At 40.0% G+C, this 25977-nt stretch overlaps 1 protein-coding gene across 9 annotated transcripts in view; it reads right to left on the bottom strand.

Moving 5' to 3' along the window:
• The window catches only part of SPOP (speckle type BTB/POZ protein), a 28891-nt gene extending 10482 nt beyond the window's left edge, over window positions 1-18409 (bottom strand). The window contains exons 1-7 of one of the 9 annotated variants that reach the window (XM_054801486.1): window positions 18310-18382; window positions 14830-14901; window positions 12622-12721; window positions 2598-2740; window positions 2127-2248; window positions 341-492; window positions 108-235 (exon numbers count right to left, since the gene is read on the bottom strand). In XM_054801486.1, the coding sequence (XP_054657461.1) occupies window positions 108-235; window positions 341-492; window positions 2127-2248; window positions 2598-2675 (480 nt within the window). In that variant the 5' untranslated portion in view covers window positions 2676-2740; window positions 12622-12721; window positions 14830-14901; window positions 18310-18382. Of the gene's footprint in view, window positions 1-107; window positions 236-340; window positions 493-2126; window positions 2249-2597; window positions 2741-12621; window positions 12722-14829; window positions 14902-17426; window positions 17763-18309 lie in introns of those variants that run through there. The other 8 variants (XM_054801491.1, XM_054801489.1, XM_054801494.1 and 5 more) reach the window with 8 other exon arrangements.
• Between the last annotated feature and the right edge of the window lie 7568 nt (window positions 18410-25977).

Here is a 25977-nt window from a genome sequence, read left to right as displayed (position 1 = left end):
ATTTCTCCTGATACCTCTGACTCCTTAAAAGCAATGATGAAAAATAAGGTCACATCTACCTTAAGCTAATGGAACTGCTATTCTTTCAGCTGCACAGGAAGACTTACCTCACAGAAGAGAGTGAGTTTGTCATCTGGAAGAAGTCCATTGGCCTCATCCAAGAGAAAGTCTCTTCTAATAAATTTTTTGAATCCCCAGTCCTTGCCTTGTACAAATCGATATGCTCGCTGGCTCTCTGAAAGAAAGATATGGCGCTTCAAACACCAGCTGAGTGACTCGCTTGATCAAACAGCAAAAGACAAACAACTGACCCCATCAGACAGAAAGAGTTTTTACACACCCATTGCTTTTGTTTCTTCTCCTTTCGCATTCAGGATGGAGAATTTGAACTTTGCTCGAACTTCACTTTTTGGACAGCTCACCAGCAACAGATAGAGGGATAGATAATCTTTACTTTCTTCATCCAAGCCTTTAGGGTTCACACGTAAACACCTGTAGAAGCAGGCATCTGAATGAGACGTCAGGAACAGTTTTTGGCAGGTCATTCATAGCTTTCAAAGAAAGGGCACTGTAGAATTTTCACAATAAAATGCACAGCAAACAAGTTCTGTTGAACAGCCACTGAACCATAAGGAAATAATAGATAGGTAAATAGAGTGGAACTGCATGTTGCAGTCTGCCTCCTGCCACATCTCCAAGACAGATAATAATATACAGGCAGTAACCATGGGCAAACCAATTCAAAAACACATGGGGGAAAAGAGGAGGGGGGTATGGCTTAAATTACTGAAAAGCACCCTGGATGTCAACTTTCACAAAAGCTAAGTGAAAAAAATAGCAGAACGGAGGCAATCGACTCAAGGAAATACAACAAATCCAGAGAAATGATAGGTAAAATTCCACAGGAAGCAACTGAAAGGAAATGGATTTCTGGAAGGCTGGTAGTTTCTCAAAAAGATAATACTAGGGCAAAAAGAGAAGAATACTCCTGTGTGGGAAAAGGTAGTAAGTACAGGGAGAAGCTAACTCAGAAGCACTTCCATGACCTGAAACTTGACACAGAATTTAACAAGAAGCAAAAACTAGGCCAAATGACTAACAGCTCAAACACACATGGACAAAAAAAATCAGAAAGATCTAGACATTAGAATGAGATCTGAATAGCAAAGGTTATAAAGGTAAGTAATTTAATAACAAAAAGTCCAAGGAAAGCACAGGTCTGCCACCCAAAGGAAGGGAACACAAATTGTATCACACACACACTGAATTATTTAGTGGCTGATTTGCTGCAATCCATGCTAAGAAGGTGTAAAGAAAAATACTTAAACACTTCACATCAGCAACAAGGGATAAAATAAGGAACCAGGTGTCCATGGATCTACTAGGCCAGACATAACTCACAGCAGCTGCACATTCCGAGCAAAGTTCACTCTGAGTTACTGGAAATTACATGAGAACTCGGGGAAGACAAGAACAGTTTTAAAGGAAAGGAAAAGAGCAAAAATAATGTCATCTTTAAGAAGCAGAAACTCCTGGGCAGAAGGAGTTATAGAACATTGTTGCTTCGATCATCTCTCTGTTAAGTCTCAGAATTCACAAAAAGCTGCTGTGAAGAGAAAGGTAATCCAGTAGCAACAGTCTTAAATTGCAGGATTTAGAGTGCAGGCAAAAATTATTTTTTTAACAACATGGAGTATTAGAGACTGAATCTGGGAGGCTGAAATAGAGCTTGAATACACTGACTGTGGACTCTCATTGGCTTATAAGAACTTGTTAAGATAAACATCAGTCAAAAAAATCCCCAACTTAAGACATTAATAATCCTCCATGGCACATCTCTGCTTCAAGGCAGGATGTAGTCTCCCTTCCAGCTATGGCTTCTATTACTTCTGATGTTTTCCACTATCAGAGAAATACTGCAAACAGCTGGATCCTCACATTTGTTTTGTGGGGCCAAACACTACGGTGAAGCAACAGTACTTTCTCCCTGTGTGTATGTTGTACATTCAAGGAAGCAAGAAGCCATGTGCAGTACAAGTAATTTTTTATATATTTCCCGTTATAGAACTCCAAATTCTTTCTCACAGTCATACAAACAGGGTGAACCTCTCTGCTCTATTTCTTACCATTTGAGTTTATCATTGGCTCCAGATGAAAAGGTTGAGCTTTTGATGACCTCACCCATTTCTTCTCGGCAGAAGCTAAAGTTGTTTATGGTCCACATGTAGGAAAACTTCACCACCTTGATCTTAAAACAGAGAATAACATGTGGTTTAGGGTCATGCCCATTCACCACGGCCATCCTAAAGGCAAAAACTGAAAACCTGCACGTTTTACTGAGTCACTTGCATGGCACAAGACAGCAGAGTCTGGAAACAGCTGGCAGTGGCAGCTGGACCACTCCAACTTCTCCAACTGCCTCCTCCAAATTTTTGCCAAGGGCAGAAGGCAACATTCTGCTGTTGCCTTGGTGAATGCTCATTGCCAGCAAGCGTGACATCATCTGAAAATCCAGGCTCTAAACTTGTTTGGAATAAATTTCTTACCACAGGTTCTAATTGCGTTACGTCAAGAGTATCTCAGCAGTGTGGAGTTACCTGAGTGTAGCACCAGCTCTCTGCTACAGGTCCACTCGACATTTCTGCCGGAGGAGGAGGACTCGGCACCCTTGACATCGCCAGTTTGAAGACTGAACAGAATTTCACAACTCAGCAGAAGAAATTTATAATTGATCTTCACCCTGTCAGTCCCCAAAAAGAGAAAAAAACCCCCAAAACTTCAGGACTGCTGTTACATCTCATGGGATAGAAGTTAAAGCCATCATGCTTTCTCCCCGCCCCCCAGCACCTTCAAAATATGATGTTACATTTAAACATTTTTAAGTGTTACGATATGTTTTCTGAAGACGGGATATACCACCTCCACTCATTCTTTCAATATGCAGCTCTTTATAGGAATAAGCCTAGCATATAATTTCCTTTAAGGAGTCTAAGACTCAAACAGGAGACTCCCCACTTGACTTGGGATTTACTGCTTTAGCCTGAAGCCACTGTTTGAACTCACTACTTACTCCCTATTTTCACTCTGAGAGTCTCAGACTATCAGAGATCAGATTTGATAAATGAAGTTCTTAATGTGAAAAAGCTACAGGTAGCAACATGCAACCCAAACTCAACACGAAAACAAAACCCCAGGTTCAGAGTGACTCCAGCAACATCAGCAGAATAATTTCTATAGCTTAAACCTTCTCCTGAAGCCTTACTATTAGGGGAGGTGTTGGTAATGATTTCTCTACTTCAAACCGAATCCCTTTGGCCAGAGGGAAATTCTCATTTCTTTTATATGCTAGTGAAATTCCCAACTTCTAAGTGCCAAGTCAAATTGCCATCTGTACAGAACATATGGGGTTAAAACCACTGCAACACACCTGAATGAATACACAGGCACAACTGATAAAACAGGCACCTAGTTACCAGAAGGGTGATTTTAAAACAAAATAGAATAATCAACCAATCTCTGACTTCTGAGTCCAGATCTCTAAGGCAGATACACAAAATGTTTTCAAAGATGAGCTCGGAAACTAGGATTCATAACTTTGGCAGGTATAAAAGCATCACATGCCTTACAGTTTAAGTTTAGCCTTCTGCTACACACTTTCTGTTTCACAGGTGGTATTTATCTGCCTTCCTCTTACTGCACAGGATAGCCAGTGAACCACGAGAATTCCTTTGCCATTAGTTTTGAACTTAAAAGGATAAAAAAAGGTAAGTAAAAGACATAAAATTGTTATTTTGCAGTACGAATTGCTTTAAATACAAAGGCTGATATTGAGGTTTGCTGGGGGAGAAAGGTAAAGCACAGGCTCACGCTCTTAAGGCAGGCTGAGGCATTAGTTGTTGAAAGGAAACGGTGGAAAGCATAGAGAATATATACTTAAACATCCCACGCCTCAGAACAACAGGAGGATGTTCACAATAAGCATATCAACATATATGCATATACCCCTCCCCCCCAAACTGCTATCAACATAATTTGGAGTCTTTAAGCGCAGTAGCAGGGCAGGTCTGGATTTGAGCACAGGCTCCAGCTGCAGACCAGACTTCTCCCAAGCAAGGGTCACATCAGCCTCCACTTTGCTTTATGGGTTTTGAGTTCTATGCACCTTCAGAAAGTACCTGGAAATACCGGTACCTGGGCATTATTTAACTGTAAAACAAAAGTCGGGGTTTTTCAGGTTTAATTTCCTTTAAAAATGCACAGGTGAGCCCATGTAAACACTGAAAGAGAGACACTAGCTATCAGGAGTTAAGAAATAAGTATTTAACCCTGCAGAGATGCACACTTAACGATGGAAATTTATTTCCCAGAGCAAAGCTCAGGGGCTAATGACTGACTCTGTAAGATGTGAACTGTAGACAACCAGCGCTAATTTAACGCCGAGTGCTCTCCGATCAAACTGCTTTACAAACTTCTTGCATTTGCAGTTTGTGCTGTGTATGCGGAATGAGGGGAAAAAAAAGTTTTTTAAATGGTGACTTTAAAATCATCCTTTTAAAAAGAAAGGTACTTGCTGCAGGTTTTATTATATTAAACTTAAAATTACCACAATTCCTCCAAAGAAATTCAATTAAACCGCTCTGTGTCATTCAAATTAAGCCAAAATTAGCAGACACCACTTTTGAACACTTAGCTCGCTGCCCTTCCATGGGCAACATTCAGTCTTGCCTCCGAGGACATCGTCACTTGGCTGCCTCCAGTCGTAGGCCTTTGGGGGACAGATAAAACATGAAATTCCAGCACAAGCAGCAAGAAACACCTTCTCACCACGGCTGGGGGAATGATGCCTTTTTGCTGGTTTTAGTCTATGGGCAGGAGAGACCCAAGCTTTTTCCTTCCCCTCAGCGTTCACAGAAGCACTGCTCAACTCCACCCAGGCTCTTCCATTGTTCTGTTCACAGCTATTTTTAATCTGCATTATTCTAGTGATCTGTTTTATAGCACAGGCACAAATGACAGGGACACAAACTCGTGGGAGAAGCAGCAGCCAGGGAAAAGGATGAAGTTTCTTACGCTCACCTCCTTGCTGACGGCACACTGAGCAACAAGATGCTAAGCCTAATTAAAAGGTTTGACCAGAAGAAAGGACAACGAATAAATAAAACACAAGAGTGGAATGTGAAATTAGATTTTTTTTTTGGTGGTTGTTGTTAAAATCATAGTTAGTTTCAGCGATTTTAGTTCTTAACTAACATCTTTTTACTCAAACTACTTGCAACATGACAGTATTCCGTTCTCTTTTAAAATACTTCCTTATGCAGAGTGAGAAATAATGCAACTTTTATTTAAGAACCATTAGAGGGATGAAGAAAAGACATAAAAAACTTAGCTTAAAATACCTTTTCAATTCTCTGAAACAACGACACTATGGCCCCCATACATCCCTCCATAATGACCAAAATGGATGTGTGAATTAAACCTCGAGCCACAACAACCTACTTTATCTTCCTCCTAATCGGGATTTTGGGCACAGCCTGTCACTGTGAGACACCCTAAAGCTCCATGTGAGGAATGGCTGAAGAGCCAGCAGCAGTGTCCATCCACATCTTCATCTTCTCTGACTGCTGTTCTCCTTGCCTGGCTTCAGAATAATGACAAGGAGCAGATCCAAAACAGTTTGGATAAGGAGCCAATTCCCACATAAGGTATTTATCAACAATAAGCAGTTTTCTATAAGAAGACTTCTACTTCCAGGTAAACTGAAGCAATTAATTATCTCTACACGCACATTAGAGAAGTGGTTTAACACTAACAGTAATTACGCAGTTGAAAGACTCCAGTGGGTCCTTCTTGAAGACAAACTGGTAAATTTAGTGAGAGCATCTCCCTTTATGGCATGAAAATGAGGGATTAATGAAGAGGGAAAGAGGAGAAAACAACAACTTTTTAATGTTACAATGGCACAAGGGTTTCCTGGATGCAGAGGCAGAAGTTAATCCTAAATTCCTGTACCTTTCACTGGTCTCCAAGGAGCAAACTCCAGAAGACTGCAGCCATCAATTATACAATTGGGGAAGGAAACAGATAATCATGTGATGCAAAAATTGAAACTTTAACAGCTACTTTTTGTATTTCAACAGGATTTTAAGATGTACCTAAATATTACCTCCATCTTATGTATGCAAAGGTGTTTTAGAAAGCTTCTGTGGTCTAAAGGCAAGACTAACGTATGAGCTCGAGAGACACAGGACTATTTAATATCCTCTGAGTAACTGTCACTTTTATATCTTATATCCTTTCCTCCCAGATGGCTTGGATAGGCAGGTGGTAATAAAAGTTATGACAACATGCTAATAGAACGGCTGCATGGCAGCGCGTCATTCATTATGCTTTTAAAATGGCCCAAAGGGGACAAAGGTTCTAGATTTTAAAGATTTTCTATTATTTGGAAAATACTTTCAGTCTGGTATGTCAAAGCTTTCTGCAGATGCTTTGTGAGGCAGTTAAATACAGTTAAAAGAAAAAAGTTAAACTCCAACATACCTCTAGCTCAATACAGCAACCAACCATCAAATACTTGTCATCAAATGACATCACTGGTACTTTTACTGCTGTAGCGACTCATAATGGGAATAAACAGGTAATATCCATCACTGTCTTTTGCAGAAATTACCAGTAGGAAAAAACTTGCCGCTTGCCTTGCTTAACAAGCACGCGAACAGGAGAAGCACATAAAAGGTCACTGAAATACATCTTTGAAGCGTGCCGTAGAAATCGCCATGTGTTCTTCCACCTTCAAATGCTGAATCGCTCTTCTGGCATGGACCAATATTAAATGCAGTTTAAAAGGAACCACAGCTGACTTAAGGTAAAGTTAAGTTTCTGAAATCAGCAGGGCATCCCTGGTGTTTATTTGCTCATGAACACTTAATACTTCACCAGTTCACACTTCTTCACTAAAGGGGCTGGCACCTCTCAACTAGGAGTGGATTTTTTAAGTGCTGCAGGCAAAGGTTTTAGGAAACCATTTTGTAAATAGTTTGGATATCAAAGTTCTTTCTGGCCAGGAGAGGCAGGGACAAACTTGAAGGTACAGACGTAAATACCAAGTCACAGGAAACAAAATACAAAATATTATCTTATGGACCCCTGTGAGCCTCTTACTTCCTTGGATATAAATAACAAACAGCACTTGTCTCTGGACTTAGTTAAGATTACAGTTAAGAGAAAGAATAATTCTCACCTCATTCACAACCACTTCCAGATGAAGACATTTTATCTAAGAACCAGAGCCAGACCAGACCTTTTTGAAGTGCAGGAAATGTCCCCCTGCCACCCTGTCCTCATAACTACCTCCTGGCTTAGCAGCTGTATTGGGACATCTCAGCTCAAAACTTCATCTACTGTAGGAACCAACAGTCAAAACTATTCTGTCAGTGGCAGAGACTTGACCTGAGAGAAGTGGGGAATATCAACTCAATAAATATTTCAAGAGGAGGTCTCAAAATTACTAGACTTTTGCTAAAGAGCCTGTTAATTTCTACTTCTTCTCAAGATAAAACAACTACCTTTTAAGAAATCAGTAGTTTACACCAGAAATTTCCACGTATATTCATTTTCAGTAAGTTTTTTTCACCAAAAGAGAATGTACAGAAGTCTGTAAAAGAAGTATATTTTTAATTGTTTCAAAAACCAAGGTGGTTGCTTCTTGGAACAGCAACATATCAAAGACTATCCAAGAACAGCACAAAGTGCAGAGAAAAGGAGCAGGACAAAGATAATTGGAGCAATAAAACAAGGGGCTAAGATAGGGAAGCACAGGAAAAGACCATTATCTCCCTGCATTCTTCAAAGCCTTGGAAAGGACAATGGAAGGTCTGAATTCGCTGCCATAAAGAAAGAAAAAGAAGAAAAGGAAGGGAAAAAAAAGGGCAAGTTAACTGAAAGAGCAAAGTGGGATGCAATGCTAGCTGATTAGGGGATGAATAAAATCAGTAAATTTTCAGATTTTAACGTACACATGAAACAAGGCATCATACCACTATTCCTACTTGGCATACCACAGAAGAAAGCAATGATGGGCAAAGTATCCACGTAGCCCATGCTAACACTGCCAAGGATACTGATTGCAACCTCTCCTGTGTGGCAGGAAATCTTGTCTAGCAACAAATGCAGGTTAAAGTCAGGAGTAGTGAATTCCAGAGGTTACACAAAGTTGCCTAATTATTAACATGGTGGTGTAGAAGAGACTGCACCAAGGTAGCAAACAACCTGTACCAATAAAAATAGACTGAGATTAGAAATCAACACTTATGAAAGATTAAAGTGACCCATACGAAAAAGCTACGTCTTGAAAGGAAACCTGGTTTACACAAGGGAGAGGCTTATCTTTCTGGAACAAAGAAATGTGAACAGTTCTACAAGGAGCCAGTCAGTGCCTGGAAAAAAACAAACTATAAGGGAGTAACATGAATGGGATATATACAGACTTAACTGCACCTGAATTAGAGGGAAGAATAATCTATGCCCAAAAAAGTGGTTGGTGTTAAGCTTGAACACTTTCTAAAAAACCAGGTGCGTGTGCATTACACCTTCCTCTACCTTCTGTGCTCTTAAATCCAAAACCAGATCTTACTTAACCTGTATCCTGTTGAGTGCCACAAAAACTGCTGAGCTCAAAATGACACATGGAGTTTCATTTACAATCTTCAGTCATAACAGAACAGACTGGAAAATCAACACAATCACAGCAGACAGATAAAAGGAATGAACTGGCATCCAGTGGCAGATGCGCACCAGGCTAAAGGACCTACAACTTCTCATTTGGGGGACAGAAATAATAGAAGTAACCTGGTTTCCTTAAAATACAGTGCAAATGATCTCTCTCAACAGTTCGGAGTGCTTTTCTCTTGATTCCAAGGCACTATGTATCAGTCCTAATCCAGTTTGTAAGTTGTCCCCATTACACCATCAGTAGCATTCAGGAACTTGGATGGGTATCGTCTCCTTATTATACCCCAAAGTTGCCAAGTACATTAGAGAAGGCCAAATTCCTGAGGTCACAACAGGGCCCTCTGGACACTGCATAAAAGGAAGATTTTAATTAAGGCAGGCACGCCTTAATTCAGTTTATTTCAGAAAATTCATCATCAAGTCGGAAAACCCAAAATTAATTTTTTTTTTTTTTGAGATGAGAGATCACAGAAAAGTAAAGAGGAGTTACCTAGAAAAATCATTTTCAATACAGTTAATAAGAGAGATAGAGTTATCTCAAAATGTACTGAATATTGGCAGCCCACTAGAACTCAGTAAGTAAAATTCCACTTCGAGAAATATTCCAAAACTAAAGGTTTCTTTTCCATTCTTGGAATGTTTTTCATTTTTTTTTTCCCTTAAACCAACTCTCCAGTTATAAGACAGGGAGGAAAAAAAACCCAAACCAAAACCACTTGATCACCTACAAGAATCATAATGTGTATGAAACCATGAAAGGGTGGGACAATTGTCAGTGAAACATCAGCACTGTAAGGAGAATTACAAGTTTTACATATATTTCGTAAGAAAAGAAACTCCATCATTCTTTAGCTGTAGACCATCTACTATCCCTTCCCCCTCCTCCCCAAATATCACCAGATAAAAGAGCAAACAGCTAAAACTAAACCAAGGAAAGAGAGAGGAAGTTGGTGGTAAGAAGCAGCCGAGAGTTCTCTAAATAACCTTCTGCTTTTATAAACAAATCCTCCACTGAAAATTTCTGCTCTTCAGTCATTAAGTCAAGTCATATTTTTGACATTTTTCTAAGACTGCTTCATGCCGGTGTTTGAACAGATGCAGAAAATTGTATCCCCTTTAATCACATCCAACCCTAACTATAAATTACCCAAAGTATATTAGAATTACATCCACACCAGTAAATATAAAAAGTAATCAAGTTCTTAAAAGCAAACAAAACTTTTTCATTTTTTATTTTAGAGTTACTGTTGCATTTTAAGTCACCACTCCTATCTTCACCAGATGTTTGCCTCTTTAACTCTTTCCACTTCCATCTTTAATCCTCTCGATGTACATCCTGAGATGCTTAAAGCTTAAATCTTCAAAACTCTTTTCCTCAGAAGTTAATCTTCCTCATAATTTTTAAATTCAGATCATAAGCATGTTAAAAAGAAATAAATCTCTTACTTCTTTTTCTCCAAATTCTCCTTTTCACCTCTTTTCTCCTCCCTCTTGCCAATCCATTAGTGCTCATTTCTCTCCTCTCACAAGAAAAAATGTGTTTCGAACATACCAGCTTAGGTCTTACAGAAACAATCAGCCTGAGCAGATTTCTGTCTTCAATAAGAAACCTGATCTTATTTTTTGAAAAGAAGCGTTTTGATCTTGCCCGTGAACTCTTTTATTTTAGATTCTCCGTCACAGGCAAATTGTAAAAAGTATTTCACAGCTTCAGTTTCTACTTGTAGGGTAAATTGTTACCTGTCACTTATCGAGTAACTCAGTTGCCATTTTAGCAATTTTTTTTTTTTTTTAAGTAAAACATTTGCACTTTTGTAGCACATAAATCATAAAATCATATTCCAAATTAAAAGATAAAGCCATGAAAACTACTCTTTCCCAGAAACCTTCCTGACGTGCCAGGGAAGCCTCTTGCTCTAAGAGCAGGCTGGCAGCAGCAGGGTTTTTCTCCCCTCTGTAGATTGTTCTTCTCTTGTAAGAGCGACACACTGCTAGAAATACCTCACACCTCTAAATTCCCAACAGATTCCTGGGGAGTTGAAAATAACTGGAAGAAAATGCCTGCCTAAGTGGTATGATGTCTAATCAGAGAACAAGCCAAAACTGAAAATTAAACAGGACTGAATTTTTCAATCCACTGTGCTGCGACTTGGTACCAAACACCGCTAAAGCACTCAAATGGGATTGCGGATCTGACCTCTAGCAAACCACCAAGACTATAATCCCCTCTGGAGCCTTTTATTTATATCAACTTTCCAGTAATACAAACATCTGGTAGTCCTCACATAACATTTTCCAGTTGCCATCTTGCATTAATATTTCTAAGAGCTTATCAAAACCAACTTGAGCTGAAATAAGTTCCCGCCGTTATTATTCTGGAAATTAAGCTTTCAAATAATCAATTTAGAGATTACAATGCATGGCCAAAACTAGACATCAAACTACTGGATTCTTTCACCTACCTGCAATTGCAGCATGATGGCTATCAGAAATATTTTAACCTGCTAAATGTAAAGATCATATGATTGCCAAATAAAAGCACTCTCAGAATCAGCATGTAAACCCGAGTTTTTGGAAAAGCCTGAAAAGAAATCAATTGCTTGCTTCATTCCAACAGAAACCTCACTCCAGGACTTATTTCTAACAGATAATAAACAAGAATTACAAGCACCCGAAGAGAGTCCTGTTTGCAGCCTGTCCTACCACGTAATGGTTCTCCAACACTTCTGGTTTTATGGGCAGGAAGAGTCCTTAATTTTCAGTTACTTCGTTTAGTCTTTTCTCAGATCTCATCAGTCATCAACATGAGAATAAGGAATAAGGAGAGAAAGGAGATGGGAACCAAATTCCAAACAGCTTCCACTTCTAAACCATGTATATTTTCCTGAAAAATCAGCAGCCGTGTTTTCTCTATAAAACACATCACACCAACTTCAATAAGGCATGATGCTTTCGCTAGCATAATTTTAATAATCTTACTCACATTAACATAAAATCACATATTACCATAAATCACACTCTAAAATAACACAATTATGGCATTCGCCTACACCCATATTTGAATATCCTAACCATTCAAGACCAAGATTATCGAATTAATAAGACAAAGAGCAAAGAAAAATTTTGGTAGCTTAGCTATTCTATATTTAATATGGTTTTAGTCAATAGGAAAAAAAGACTGGGCCAGAGGCATTATTATACGTCTGTTTATATTAGCGACATTTTGGAAGCAGGGCAGTAAGGTGCATTCCTTTCACTGCTTTTGGTATTACTGTTGTAACTTGTGTTATAAGTGAAAAAAAATCTCAAAGGAATTATCTTGGACAAAGGGACTTTTAATTTTAATTATACATTCTAAGCTGTTGTTGGCATAAGCCATTTATTGAATCTCTAAAAACCAGAGGGAAACATAAAAGTACATGAAAATAAATTCCCAGATGATACCTACATTTATTTCCCTTTTTACACCAACATGCCATCTCCAAAAACTGTGCCCAGCCTCAAAGAAGAAACCAGTTCTTGTTGCTTTTGTTTTCTTCCTGTTATCCCTTCTGTTCTTACAAAAACACTTTAAAAAGTCTTCCTTTTCCCCATCGATAGTACAACTCAACAAGCTACTGGGCAATATTATCTAAAGAGAAGTATCACTTCTCTGCTAGCCAAGAACCAACTCTAAATCACAGAAGTTCTAAATCTTTACTACTGAGTAAGACTCGGACTTTTATCACACTTGCAGGTTTGGTAAGGTTGGCACCAACCTAAAGCAAAGATGTTGCAGAACGTTTCCAGGATACAGCTGAATATAATCTATTGTAATGCTTGTGCTTGTGCTCCCTGATTAAAATTATATTACATAAAATATAAACGACAGTCATTTCACTGCAATCTTACTTGCTAGAAAGCAGAGGTCTGTAAGGCAGAACACGACACGTGACGGCAATTTTCAAAACTTCTGGGCTCAAACACCTACACCAACACACTGTTCTTCTCTCTGGGAACAAGTATGAAGAAAATCACAAGCTAACAGGAAAATCGTCTGTCTCTCAAAAGCAGCAGTGAAATACTGTTCTTTGAATTTCATTTACTGCCCACAAGTGCTATAAGAAATTAATCAAACTGATACATGTGGTTTTTAAGCACAACTTGTTGAGGTTGCACACTTCTACAAAAAAGCGGCTGAGGAAATGAAGGCACCAATATAGTGGCGTCATTTAAAATGATTTTGAAATTACAAAGGCAGATCTGTAAGGTCAGGATACACAGCCTACAACAGCCTGCCTTCTGTGCATCCGAGGAAGGTATTGTAGGACGTCTTCTCCGTAAGACAACAGATTCTTGGGCAGGGGAATACGACAACATTCTCTAACAGTCAACCTAGTTAATCTGTAGGCATGATTCTGGCCATGTTAACTGAAAACTTTTCCATCAATGCAGTCAGCGTCTGTCCTAGCCTCTTTATGCAGCAAGAGTTGGGAGGCAGCCAGGCAGCTTCTCTGCATTGCTATACAGCAGCTCCAGACGACTTAGTGTGTTGGTCTCCACCTGCTCGCCAGTCTCACTGCTATAAGCATGTCTCTAAAATCAGGGCTCTCATCTGAGCTTTTCTTTCAGACACAAAGGCAAATCCAGTATTTTAAATAAAAATAAAAATTAAAAAGGATTTCTTTTTAAGAGAAGATAAGTGAGGTCTCACTAGCTTTAAAATCTAAGCTGAAGAAATACAAATAATTTTGGGAAGTCTCCCACTAGCATACAATTCTGATCCGATTTATAATTTGTTGAACAAATTTCTGCAGTGATGAGCAAAGCATGTGGGCAGCACAGTAACTAAAGCCACACTTAAAAAAACCAAACCACATATTCTTAAATTAAATTACTTCTTCATCTGATTAAGTCCCATAAGCAAACTTCTACTTCTTGTTTGGCTCTAAGATCGGTTAGTTTTTCTAGATCATCTTTTCTGCCTGTGCAATTTTGCCTAACTATCGGTTCTTGTCACAGCCCTGACAGAGATATTCACATGTTATATTCATTCTGGAGATAGCTGTTTATTGGTAAATATGAGGACCTAGCCTTCATGCAAAGGAGGAAAAAAACCTGAACAACACTGTTTAAGCCCCACAAATAATTTTGTGAACCTCTACAAGTACCATTCCTGCACATTCACAGTTAAAAAAGTGTGATTCTTCAAGTTCAGTTTGACATCAGAAGATACAGTTTCCATTTTTAGAACATCACATCAGTCTTCTCAGATTGATGCTGTATAGATGTCACTAGTATGCCTGATGTCACACATATGAAAGCGTTCCAAGTTTATCTCTATTAACTCAAAGGACGGCACATTAACTCTAAAGAAAAAGTAGTGATTCAGAGTAACTTAAACTATCAATCAGCAATTTAAGTATCCCAGTGCCCAACTATACCCTACCTATGTTTACATATCGTGTGACATGAAATGTTTCTATATGATAAATTTAAGTGTTTAGAGTTCTAAACCTTCCAGTATATTTTATTATTACTGAACTTCCAAGATTCCTAAATATTTTAAATTAGCATATTTTCAAATTAATATTCTGACTTGTTCTGTATGCGAGTCTCTTAAAGGTACGCACAAGGGCACCCTTTTTTTCTGGAAAATCATTTCTGTTATCAGAAGTTGGATCACTTTTTTAAAAGCATTAATGTTACTGTATATGATTCACAGTCCAAGCATTACATCAGACCCAATTTAAAATGCACAATACATTAAAATACACACTAGATTTCCAACAAAAGCTGTCTTTAAAGTCCACAGTCATACAATATAACCTATGGAATAAGACCTATAACACAGGCTAAGAAAAGCTGAACTGAGATCTCAAGATGAAATTTTTTGAATACTATTTTCTGTAGTCAGCAGGATCCTACTGGCTTCTACTGTATCAATGGCCAAAACAACATCTTCCAGTTATGAATTTAGCATTGAAGTGTTTAATCCCTCCCATGGTCCTGACTTTATAAGCTCTACAGATGTCTAAAAATCCACGGGGTTCTAAGACCAGCTACACCTCACAGAATGCAATGGTGAAACTCTTGCCTGTAGCCAAAGAATTTACTCACAGTATAAAAATGAACTCCCAAGTCTTTTCCGGGCATTTGCTACACAGTCAGTGGTTCTGCATCTTTTCTGTCCTAAAAATGTGGAGAAAAAAACACACAACCAAACCACAAATTACATTTCATGTGTGCTACGTATTTTCTTGAATTCCCAGCTATGCACATCAGCAAAAAGGAAGAGGCTTCCAGAATCACTCAACTCCTTCCTTCCAAAACACTGCTAAGGAGTTCAGTAAAGGGACACTTAACAACGTGAAGCCAAGAAAAGAAGTTCTAGTATATTTACAGATATAGCTTCCGAAAAACAACAGCTTCTTTGCCTTCTCAAGGGTATGAATACTTTAATCTCATGCTAGTTTCCTGTACCGTCATGTGTTTCTAGAACTTGGGACACATGCTTTATTTAAGAGGTCTCTCAAGTACAAAGTACAAGAGAGAATGCAGTAGCAGCTTATCATCTGAGAATCAAGAAGTAACACTCTCAATAAAGGTGTGTGTTTCGTTTTTTTTAAAAAAAACCCCACATTTTTGTTGTATTTCCTCTCTGTGCTGAGTTGGAAATACCAGCAGTCAGAGGCTGGAAGAATACAGCAAGATCTTATATAATACTCCAATCGTGCAGAAAATCGAGCCAAAGCTGGGAGAGGAGAAGGAATTTTACAAAATTACAGTGGATATTTCCAAACATGGAACTATGAATGCAATCGGTAACACAGCAATAACTTCCGATTGTACAAGAAATAGGTATCTTTGCCAGCTTTATGCCCAACTTTGCAGAAATAACATCCAGGAAGAAATGAAGCAGATGATTTCAAGTTTACAGGTCCACAGTGTGCTAGGCAGTGGAATGGCAAGCCCCACAAGTAAAATGCTGATCAGAAGGGTGTGCCAAGAATAAAGCTGCTAAGTCCCTCTTATTGTAAACTGGATTGGTATCTAGAAAAATTACACAGGGCAACAAACTCAGTTCACAGTACATACCTAACACCAGGTCGGTCTGGAGGCTAAGCTGCAGTTCAGAGATTAACCCTAAACCTCCCCCCACACTGGTCAAGTTGTCTCAGTGGAAACTAATTTAGAGAAGGTTCTGGTGAATAGAATTGTTTTTAACATTTATCAGGCCTAATCAACTTAATACTAGTCCCAGTTCTGGTACCTTCTCCATGTTAAAACATCAGCAAATTGTAAGATCAATTAACACAAGAAATAGGGTTTTTACGCACTCCACTGTGACCTGTGCAATCAATGATGCTCACTGAGAGCATGTGTCAAAGCAAACCCCTTTCCATTTTAATTCTCTCCCTGATCTGTATCTATGTGCAAATCCTGGAGGCTTGGAGGAGGAAACACAATTAGTTTTATAATAGTGGCAACTATACTCGAGTAGATCAGGATATCAGATTTGATAGTAGTTTCTACGATCTTATGATAGGTACAGTTTTATATTACTGTCCTCTACTGATACAGTGACAGGATGACAGCTTGCGATGTACTTATGCTGTCACGTTGTCTTGATCTTGATACACATCCATGACAAAGTATCATTAAGAAAAAAAATCTGTTTTTTCTTCAGGTTGAAATGAAACAAGTGACATAGTAAAACCAAATCATTCTGGGCATCTGGTTAGAAAATGTCACTGAAAAAGAAGTAAGCCAGTTATATGTTTTAATTCACTAATTTAGGGGTTTTTTTTCTAACCACTGAGTTCTATTTTATAAAGCATAAATAATAATGAAATTCTGCAGACTCTGATAGGGCATCACATCTAGCCACCCCAGACATAACCATTTAGAACTGTAAAGGCAAAGAAGAAAAAAAAAAAGGAAATCACAAAAAAGGATTCCTTTTCATTATGTCACGATGATGCTCTACAATCACAAATGTAAACACATCTAATAATGCTGAGTTACAGCAAAAATGACAGCAAATAACATTACATTCCATATTTTTCACCCCCCCAGAAACTCCTGTCAGAAAAAGACAATTCCATTTCACAGGCAGCTTTGCAAATACTACAAGAGTAATATTCTACTTTTCTAATACCGTCTATTGCTAATCAAGATAGTGCTTGCTACAAGCATTGGCACTCTGCTATCAAATTGTGTTAGTGACACATTTAACCGTGGAAGGGAATTCCTTTGCCTTTCCATACTGCATGATGATGCACCATTTCCTTTAAACACCACCACAGGCCTAAGACACTGCTAAGAAATACCAGTACTGATCCCAGACACCCTGGGGTCTAATTCATAGGAAGACCAAGTTCCCTCCCGGTTTAGAAATGTGCCTCACAGTCCTCAGTGGTGAAGCCAAGACCTGTCATCCCTTACTTGGTTACGCTGTTAGTCATCCCAGTTTTTCCACTCCAGCCCTTATTTCCTTTCTCCCACTCGTGTTTCCTTCCTCACGTCCTGGCACCCCACTGAACCTGATCCCTTGCCTGGGGATCTCCAGGAATCCCTTAACCAGGCCTCCCCCCAACTTTTCCCAGGCCCTCTCCCCTCCTCAGGCCCTGCTCCCTCGCTCACCCCCTTCTCCCCAGCCGAGCTACCGATCCCTCTCTCCTCTCAACTCCTGCCCCCTTCCCCACAGCTCTTACCTCCTGGCCCTACGAGTGACTCCTACCGCCGGAGGAAGCCCCGTCCCGAGGCAGGCTGGGGAGCCCGAGAAGCCCTGTCCCAAGCAGGTGCGGTAGGTGGGGATCGCGCCCCCGGCTCTGCCCCCCACTCCGCAGCCAGCCCCCCTAGGAGAACACCAGCAGCTGGAGCTCACTATTTGGCAGCATGTCTTCCTCCTCCGATCCCCCCCAAGCGGACGCAGAGGCTCATTATTCCGCAAGTCCCCGCAGCAGCCTTCTGCGCAGGCGCCGACTTGACGAACAAGCAGGATATGGCTGTTCCCAGCGCTCCCCTCCCGGCCGCGCAGGCGCAATCCCCGAGCGACGCCCCCTCCGCAGCCCCTCGCTCGAGACCACTGCGCATGCGCACAATCCCTCGCACAAGACCCAGCCGCCCGCCTCCGGCTTCTTCCTGCGCATGCGCTCTGCCGTTAGCCAGGCTTCCGCCCATGCGCCAGCCATTTCGAACACGCCCTCGCCCCTCCCCTGCGCATGCGCGTTCGGCCCCGCTCTCCTGCTTCTCCTACAGGTGGCTCACTTTCTGGCAGTGCGGTGGAGCATGCGCCGTGTGCCTTGGGGTCCCCTCAAGTGTGATAGCTCACTATTTGGCAAAGAGCTACTCCTGTCGCAGTGTTTAAATGTAAACAGCCGGCGGAGGAGCGGGGCAAGCCCTGCGGGTCTCTCACTTCCCAGTCGTGCGGCAGGGCCGCCGCAGGAACAGAGGAGAGCTGCCCCACATACACCTCGCAAAGGCAAGCGGTGGGGACGGGACGACGACACTACCTTCCCCCCGTCCCTGCGGAAGTTTCCGGTCCTCGCCCGATTCCTTTTGCTTCTTTCCCCCGCACGGCCCCTCCCACCTCACCTGAGAAGGACACCGCTGCCTGCTGTCCCCTTGCGGTCGCCTCATACCGCCCTACACTGACACATCCGGGCTCCCCACAGCACCGGGGCGGGGGCCGGGGAGGCGCAGCGCGCGTGCGCGGGGAGGGGCGGGGCAAAAGGGAGGCAGGGCAAGAGGCGGGAAAGGCGTCGAGCGAGGCGGCGCGCGCTGTCGTTTCTTTCCTCACAGCTCTGTGAAGAACTGGCTGTCTGAGGTAGCGGCTGCGCCGCTCTTCCCTGTCCTGCCTTGGAGACCTCTTCTGGGCTGGTATGAGGGTTGAGGGCTCTGCTTAGAGCAGGTTTGTTTTAAGTCTCTTCACCCAAGGATGAAGTGTTAGGGTGTATGTTTCTCTCACTGTTGTGGTGTGGCCTGGTTTCACCTTTCCTCCCCTTTCCTTTGAGGGTTGGGTTTACTGTTGTGTAGTGAAAACAGAAACAGTTCTTTCTCCCTTCTTTCATTTCAGGCTGGGTTGTGGGCCACTTCAGTGCGTGGGTCACCAGTGCTTGTGAAGATTGGCTCACTGTACTGTGCACACTGAGAATGTCTTGCCAAGTTTGAGAATGACTGGTGAGATTTTTTTCCAAGGCACAGTATTTATTTTAACCCTTTGAGAAAAAGGATTATAAAGCAAATGTGTTTTATGTCTGTTATTCAGGGGTCCAGATCAAGAGCTTAAGGGAGACCTTCTAGACCTTCCAGTACCTACAAGGGGGTTAGCAAGCAAATGGAGCCAGGCACTTCATAGTAGTATGTGACAGGAGGATGAGAAACAAAAGTAAAATCGGGAGATTTAGACTGGATATAAGAAGGTTTTCATCATGACCATGGATGAGCATTTGGACAGGTTGCCCAGAATTGGTCCTGTGTGCCAGGCTGCCACATTTGTCCACTACTGACTCAGAGAATATTGCCTGTTTTATTGCTAACGTTTTCTGCAGTGTCCTGGGTTTTCTTGGCAAGTATCTCATCCAAGTCATGACCAATTCTTGGACCCTGCTTCGTTCCTTCATTTCACAAACTGCTGCCCATGGTGACAAAACAGCAGGTAATGCTGCATTGTAATGAAGAAATGCCATAAAACTGCCTCTTGGGAAGTACAGAATTGGTATTAGCATTCCTATTCTGGCTACAAATTTCTCCTAGAAACTTATTTACATACCCTATCCATTATCCTGGATTTTATATTCCCAATTTAAACTGTGGATTTTTACTGATGTATTTATTCTCTTATAGTTGAAGTACAAAAAGAAATTACAGCACCAGTTTTAGAGGAAACAAATTGATTCTCCCCTCTCCTCCTCTCCCTTAGAGCTCTTAGGCTGCGGAGTCTTGATACAAGGGTTTTCTAGATAGAACAAGCAGAAATATCTCCTTTAATTCAACACCGGCCATGTGTCACTTAGCAGTAGGGAGGTCAACCTCTTTTGCAGTTTATGACGTTCTCCTGATCAAAATTTTCTTGTTCCCAGGAAGTGGGAAATTAAATTGGGTATCTGTGAAAATGAAGATTGAATTTCACCTCCCCTCCATATGAAAAAGTTATTTAGGGTCAATTCTGCCCTCCTCAGTTGGAGATAGAAGCGAAATACTGTCACTCACTCTTCACAAACCCTACCACCTTCTGTCTTTAATACACTTCTGTACTAAAATTACTGGACAATTCCTAGGTGCAGGTACTGCTTGAACCTTGAAAACTTGCATGGGGATATGCTGATGTATGTGTGGTTTGACACTACTGTGCATGTAAGGGTACCAGATTCTCAAGTGCATTCACTTTGGGTATAATTCTCGGTATCATCTGAACGATACAAGACAGGTTGTTTACTCTGCATGAGAAGAACCAGTAAATGCTAATGTACATATAGGTTTGGAGGTGTTATTTCTGTGTATCTGTAAGTTTGATTTTTATGTGAAGCTGATTAAACTGATGTCCATGAAAGAGTTGTGTGCAAGAATTTTAAGTAGCTCCTGCTTTTTAATATTCACTTCCTCTTTGGTTTTAATTATTTTGTTCCTACGTTTTCCCTTTCAATTTACTAAAAATCTAGAAATGTAATTAGAGAGAGGCTGAACTCAGAGAAAGCTGCCAGCATTTCTACATCATGATTAAATATATCAGCCATCCCTTTAGTGAGAGACTGAAAAACAGGATTCTCATAATTATCTCCCTGTTATCCAGGAAAAAATCTGCAACACGTACAGATACAGAGTTATTGAAAATGCAGCACTAATTAAAATCTCATATAGGCTCCTGATGATCAGGAGAGTATGAAAACACTGTTATTTAATTATTTCCTGTATTTGCTATCTTTGTTACAAAAACAAAACCATTCTAAACAAAACCCATCTCCAGTCACTGGGGAGACTTAATGAGGCTTTTATGTATGCAACAGTCACACAAACATTTCAAGCTGCTTGATTCACCTCTCCTTATACCAATGAGACATCTATATAACTCATTTTCCATATGTAACGCAAGAGGAATGCTGTGGTATATTCACAAACAGTAATGGAATTGTTGTTTGGTCTGAGGATATGGTTACTGTTTCTTTGTTTTAAATTTAAGACATAAAAATCATCTTTTTTTCATAGGCTTTTATGGTTGTGAAATAGTAATATTTGTGTTGCAGCCAATTAAAAATCTAGTATCTAATAGGTTATCCTTCCAATCTCACTTCTGCTAGGGTATCTCCATCTTCTTGGAAATGTCATGCTCTCACCTAGCCCAGTACAAAGCCAACATTATTATTTATCTTGTCAAAGGAGTCTAAGGTTTGGCACTAGCAGAACACACTAGAGGACAGTAAGTGCCGATATGGTTTGTGATGAAAGGAAAAGCTTCCGAGTTACTGGCTTCTTTGAACCATGTTAAGTCTGAGGATCCTCCAGGGAAAGGAAACTGGTGAGCTTTTTCTTTTGCATCTCTTTTCCTCAAAATTTAATTTGCAACAGAATAGCAAGTACTGAGCTAGATACTGAGTCCAGTCTCCCCACTCACTTTTCCTTCATTATAAATTAAGTAATAGTGTTGGATGGAGTAGGAGGGTAAGTTGAATATTACCCATTTTTAAAACTCTTAAAAGTGTAGAAAAGTAGCTTATACATATATTAAAAAAAAAAAAAAGACAAAATTGGGAAACTGGTTGCTTCCAGTTTCAAAGCAGATATCCAGAAGAGTACAGGAATTAGGTGGGTTTTAGCCATCCAGATTTAAAACTATGACCAAAACAAATTCTTTCTCCTCAGATGTGTAAAATTACAGGTACCTAAATTTTTCAGGTACCACCCTTTCTGACTTGAAAGTTCACCTAAGTGTTGCCAGTTTCTGGTTATGAATGTGCTCAAAACCATCATTGCCTGAGCACTTAAGCAATTAGCTCCTACTTTCATTACATTTGAATCCAGTAGCACCTACGTCCTTTGAGCATGAAAGGATAAATTTGCTCTAGGACAGCTACCACATAAAACCAGCATTAAATTAATTACAAAACACAATAACCATCAGTACTTCTATGAGAAAGTGCCTGCTGGTAGTGGTGGGATAGTCTCCTTTTTCACATAAAAACCATTCTCAGGTCTGAGTTTACTGCTCTGCATATTTGTTGTCAGAATTTGCTTTCCTGACTTCAAAATACTGTGAGATAACTTAACTTAGTCATTGTTGCTGTGATTAAAACCTACTTTTTTGCATGAGAAAACAAACATTGTTTAAAAAATTTTGACCTCCTTTGGAAAAACTCTGACTTGGAAATTTTAATTGCAGGGAATCTGTTCATAGTGCTATTTTTACATGTATTGGAAAAGTATCAAAGCTAATTTTTTAGAAGAGGAAATTATACTTTAAAATGCACTATTGTGAGAAAGTGACTCCCTAATGTCTTTGAGTTGGTGCTTTGTTTCTCGTTAGAAGCATCTCCTGTCTTCCCTGATGAGCCTGCTCTGGTTTTCAGTGCTGGTTTGCTTTAAGATGCTTTTGATCCTGTGTTCATTAAAACCTGATCCTGCTGCTTCCCACCAGCCCTAATGGTCTGTGAAATTATTTTCCTTTCTCCAAGACGCTGTTAACTCTGCTAGCACCTGCAGAGTAGAGGAGCTCAGAACATTGTCAAAAGTCTTCCGATTTATTCAAACCAGCTTTTCTCCACAAACAAGAATTAATCTTCAATGTTATCCAGCAATCTTCCTTAGTGGAGAAGCGGGAACGGACTGCAACAGAGTCTGAAGGTTTTTATCACTGCTGTTTTCCCCTTCTACAGGTACAGAGAGATAATTGGACAAAAGACTTGAAAATCGAGGATAAGATTCACTCTGTATTACAGCATGAAAGTATGAATGAGCATAAAGGGCTTAAACAGCTGGAAGGAACGAAAAAAAGAGGAAGTAAATCCAGTAAGAAAAAAGTAGGGAACAATGAAGCCAAGTGATGTAGTAAAGAAAAAACATAAAACTGCATTTGCAGTCTGGACCTTGCAGGGAATAACAGCAGTTAGAGGAAAATCAGGGTTTTTAAGGTATCCACAAAGAATTTTTCAATTACATAGCATCAGGATTCATAACTAGATGACATTTAGTCTTGTTCTGGTTTTTAATGCTGGTGGAAGAGAGGAGAGCTCTCTAATTTTGACACAATGATAAAGATTAATATTAGCTGTCAATATGTACTTTATTGCACAAATTCTAGCAAGTATTGTGACTTAAATATTGCTACTCTAGAGCATTCTTACAGAACTGAACAGCTTAATGAGGAGCCAATCAGTTGATTTTGCCTTCTCATTAGCAATGTCCTGCAATGACTATTATGGCATTAAGTTACTGCAACGAAAATGGCAGTAATGAGTATTCTGATGTTTAATTTCATTTGAAGATGCACTCAGTTATTGCACAGAAAATTGTTTTCTAGAACAGTGATTTCAAAACCAGGCGTCCAGAAGCCACGAAGACCAACCAAAAGTAAGGTTGTCCATGCAATATTTTGGTCCTATTGCAGAAATCTGCATGCTGTAGTCTTTAATTGTATGATCACGTTATCTTTAACCTGATTTCCTAAGGAGACAAAGCTTATGTTGTTTGATGTTCCCATCTTCTGACCCCTCAATAGCTTCTAATTCAGCAGTGTTTTCCAAGAAAAAGAAGTAGGGGCCTCAAAGATCATTGCATTCTACCACATTCCATCAAAGCAGGGATTGCTAATTCCAGCATTTACAGAACTTTTTTTTCACTGGACTATGCTATCCCTTTCTGTGACTGGGTAAGCTTACAAATGATTAATTGAAATGTTGCCTCCTGTATGGGTTCCCAAGCCTTACATAACTCACACTTCCTAAAATATTTACTGACTGCAAAAATAATTAATTTATTTCTGGGCATTTCCTCAATTATCAGATAATGGTGTCTTGCTGCTTAGAAATATTAATGAAGCTATCCTAACCTGTACCCCTGTGATTTTAAGTGATAATATGCTTCGTGCAATGTAGGCAGAGAAGAGAAGAAAATCTTAGAATTTATCCAACCAGAGAAAGTAAAGCCTAAGTCAGAACTATGCACTAATCTAAGCGCCCAACTTCATACACCTCAGGCCTTACTATTCAGAGAAGTTGGTATTATTCAGTTGTACTTTCTGTGTTCAGATCAGAGTTTTACATCTCTCCAGGTGTGTGGCTGTGAACACTCCCTTTTTGCAGAGCCAGCCCAGCTGTTCACACAGAAATAACAGACTTCATAATCAGTTAAACACTTCACGTGAGGGGATTGTCACACAGGTCCTAAGGCAGGGGCAGAATCTGCTAATCCAAATTGGTGGTGTTTCTTAATCCTGAGACCAGGATTTTGTTTTTCTTGCCGTATTCACTGTAAAACTAATTAACAAATGATAACCAAGACCTTGGGAGAAAGTGACACTACAATTCTGAGAATAAACTAAATCAGAGCAGGCTGCAAATTTGTCTGGAAAGCAGACTCCGCTCCTCAAAGCTCATAAGGAATAAGAGAGGCAGCCCTTGCCTGGAAAACAGTTTGCATTGTTCTGAGAAGTGATTTTTAGAAGTTTAGCTAATGAATGTCAGGCAGTCATGCTGCCAGGACACAAACTCAACTGTCTACTTTTTCCACTACCACAGAAAGTGGAGACAGTGATCCCTACTGTTGGAGTGTACTTAAGCAGGTTGAGATTTTAGGTGGGAAATAGTCCTTTGGAGGACAGTTTGCTGCTGTTAGTGGTAAGAGGCCATTACAGATGGGCCTGATGTGCCCTCTGTTCATGGTCCAGGGCCACTGCAAGATTCCTTAGTGTTATCTTTAAACAGTCGCTATTATTAAGGCAAAATTACAACAACATCTAATTGAAAAGTGTGGGGTGCTAGTCCCACCTGCAGAAAAGCAAATCACTATGTACAAGGACCATTAGGGAAATCTTTCCTTGCTGTCCCAAAATTATGCCTATTAAAATAGTTCACTTCATTCCCATTTTAAAGTTTCAGTCAACCAAAAGACTTAGTCCTCATTCCAAGTGATGGAAGGTTCCCATGACTGACCTGGCTGCATTTTAACTTTTATGGATTCTTCAGCATCTGGTCTGTGCTAATAGTACTGCTCTTGGGAATGCCTAATGCTGCAGTTTTGTGCTGCTCAAGGACCTGAACCTGCTTCCAGGAAAAAACACACCACCATCCCCAACTCTGGCAGTCTTTTTTTGCATTCCAGCAAAACACCTCTACTGAGTGAGTCAGTATTTCAAAAAGTACTGTGTATGAAAACCATGCTGTCTTCTGAATGCCTTCCCCCCACCCCCCCTTTAATTGCTCATAAAAACTTTGGAAATAAGTTTTGAGCTTACCAAAGTAACTGAACTGTGCTGCTGAAGAAGATATTAAAAGTGTTCAGGATCCTGTATGTGCATAAACATACAAAAAGAATGAAAATGACATTGCAAGCACTGCAGAAAAGCATAGCAAAGAAAAAAAAAAGCCATATTTTTGCTAATTTAATTCTGAAGCCTTAAATGCCCTTTTCATCTTAATTTTTTTCCTTAAGATATTTAAAACCTTAAATACCTCATTCCAGTGTGACATCCAGCTGTCTCAGTTTCAGTCTGAGGCAATTACTGTCTTCCCTGTTCTTTAGATGCATCCCTGGCTCACTGTTGCTGAAATTCTATTAGTTATGAACTGTAAATTTAAGTATGAAACTGTTTATTATAAGAGTATATATTTCAAACTCCTATCACATCCCTACTGGGCTTACATACTTCTTCCTACTACTAGTCAGCATAAACTTAGTACATGCTAAAGTGGGACTCTAAAGCTAGCATGTATTTTCCCTGATGGGTGCTATTTTGATTCTCACGTGCTTTTCAGTCTGTGAAACCTGACAGGAATTCCCATTTTCTATGCAAGAGTGTGTGGAATCCTGCACACGTTTTCACTGACTCAACTGAGTGGCACAGCACCAATCCTAGTTGTTCTTGAAGAATGACCATTAGGGTTGGGGTTGTTGTTTTTTTTTTTTTTTTTTTTTTAAGTGGTATCTTCAGGATTGGTAATTCATTGATTTCAAAGCAGTAACGATAACTTCCTTATCCCTTAAACTGTTGTCATGTGAGCACGAGTCTTTACTGTTCTGTGACCAGAAAATTATCAGTGTTACACAATTATA

Source organism: Grus americana, chromosome 22, assembly GCF_028858705.1.
Source record: "Grus americana isolate bGruAme1 chromosome 22, bGruAme1.mat, whole genome shotgun sequence".
In the NCBI taxonomy this organism is placed as follows: Eukaryota; Metazoa; Chordata; class Aves; order Gruiformes; family Gruidae; genus Grus; species Grus americana.
This window is presented reverse-complemented; position numbering and strand designations above follow the sequence as displayed.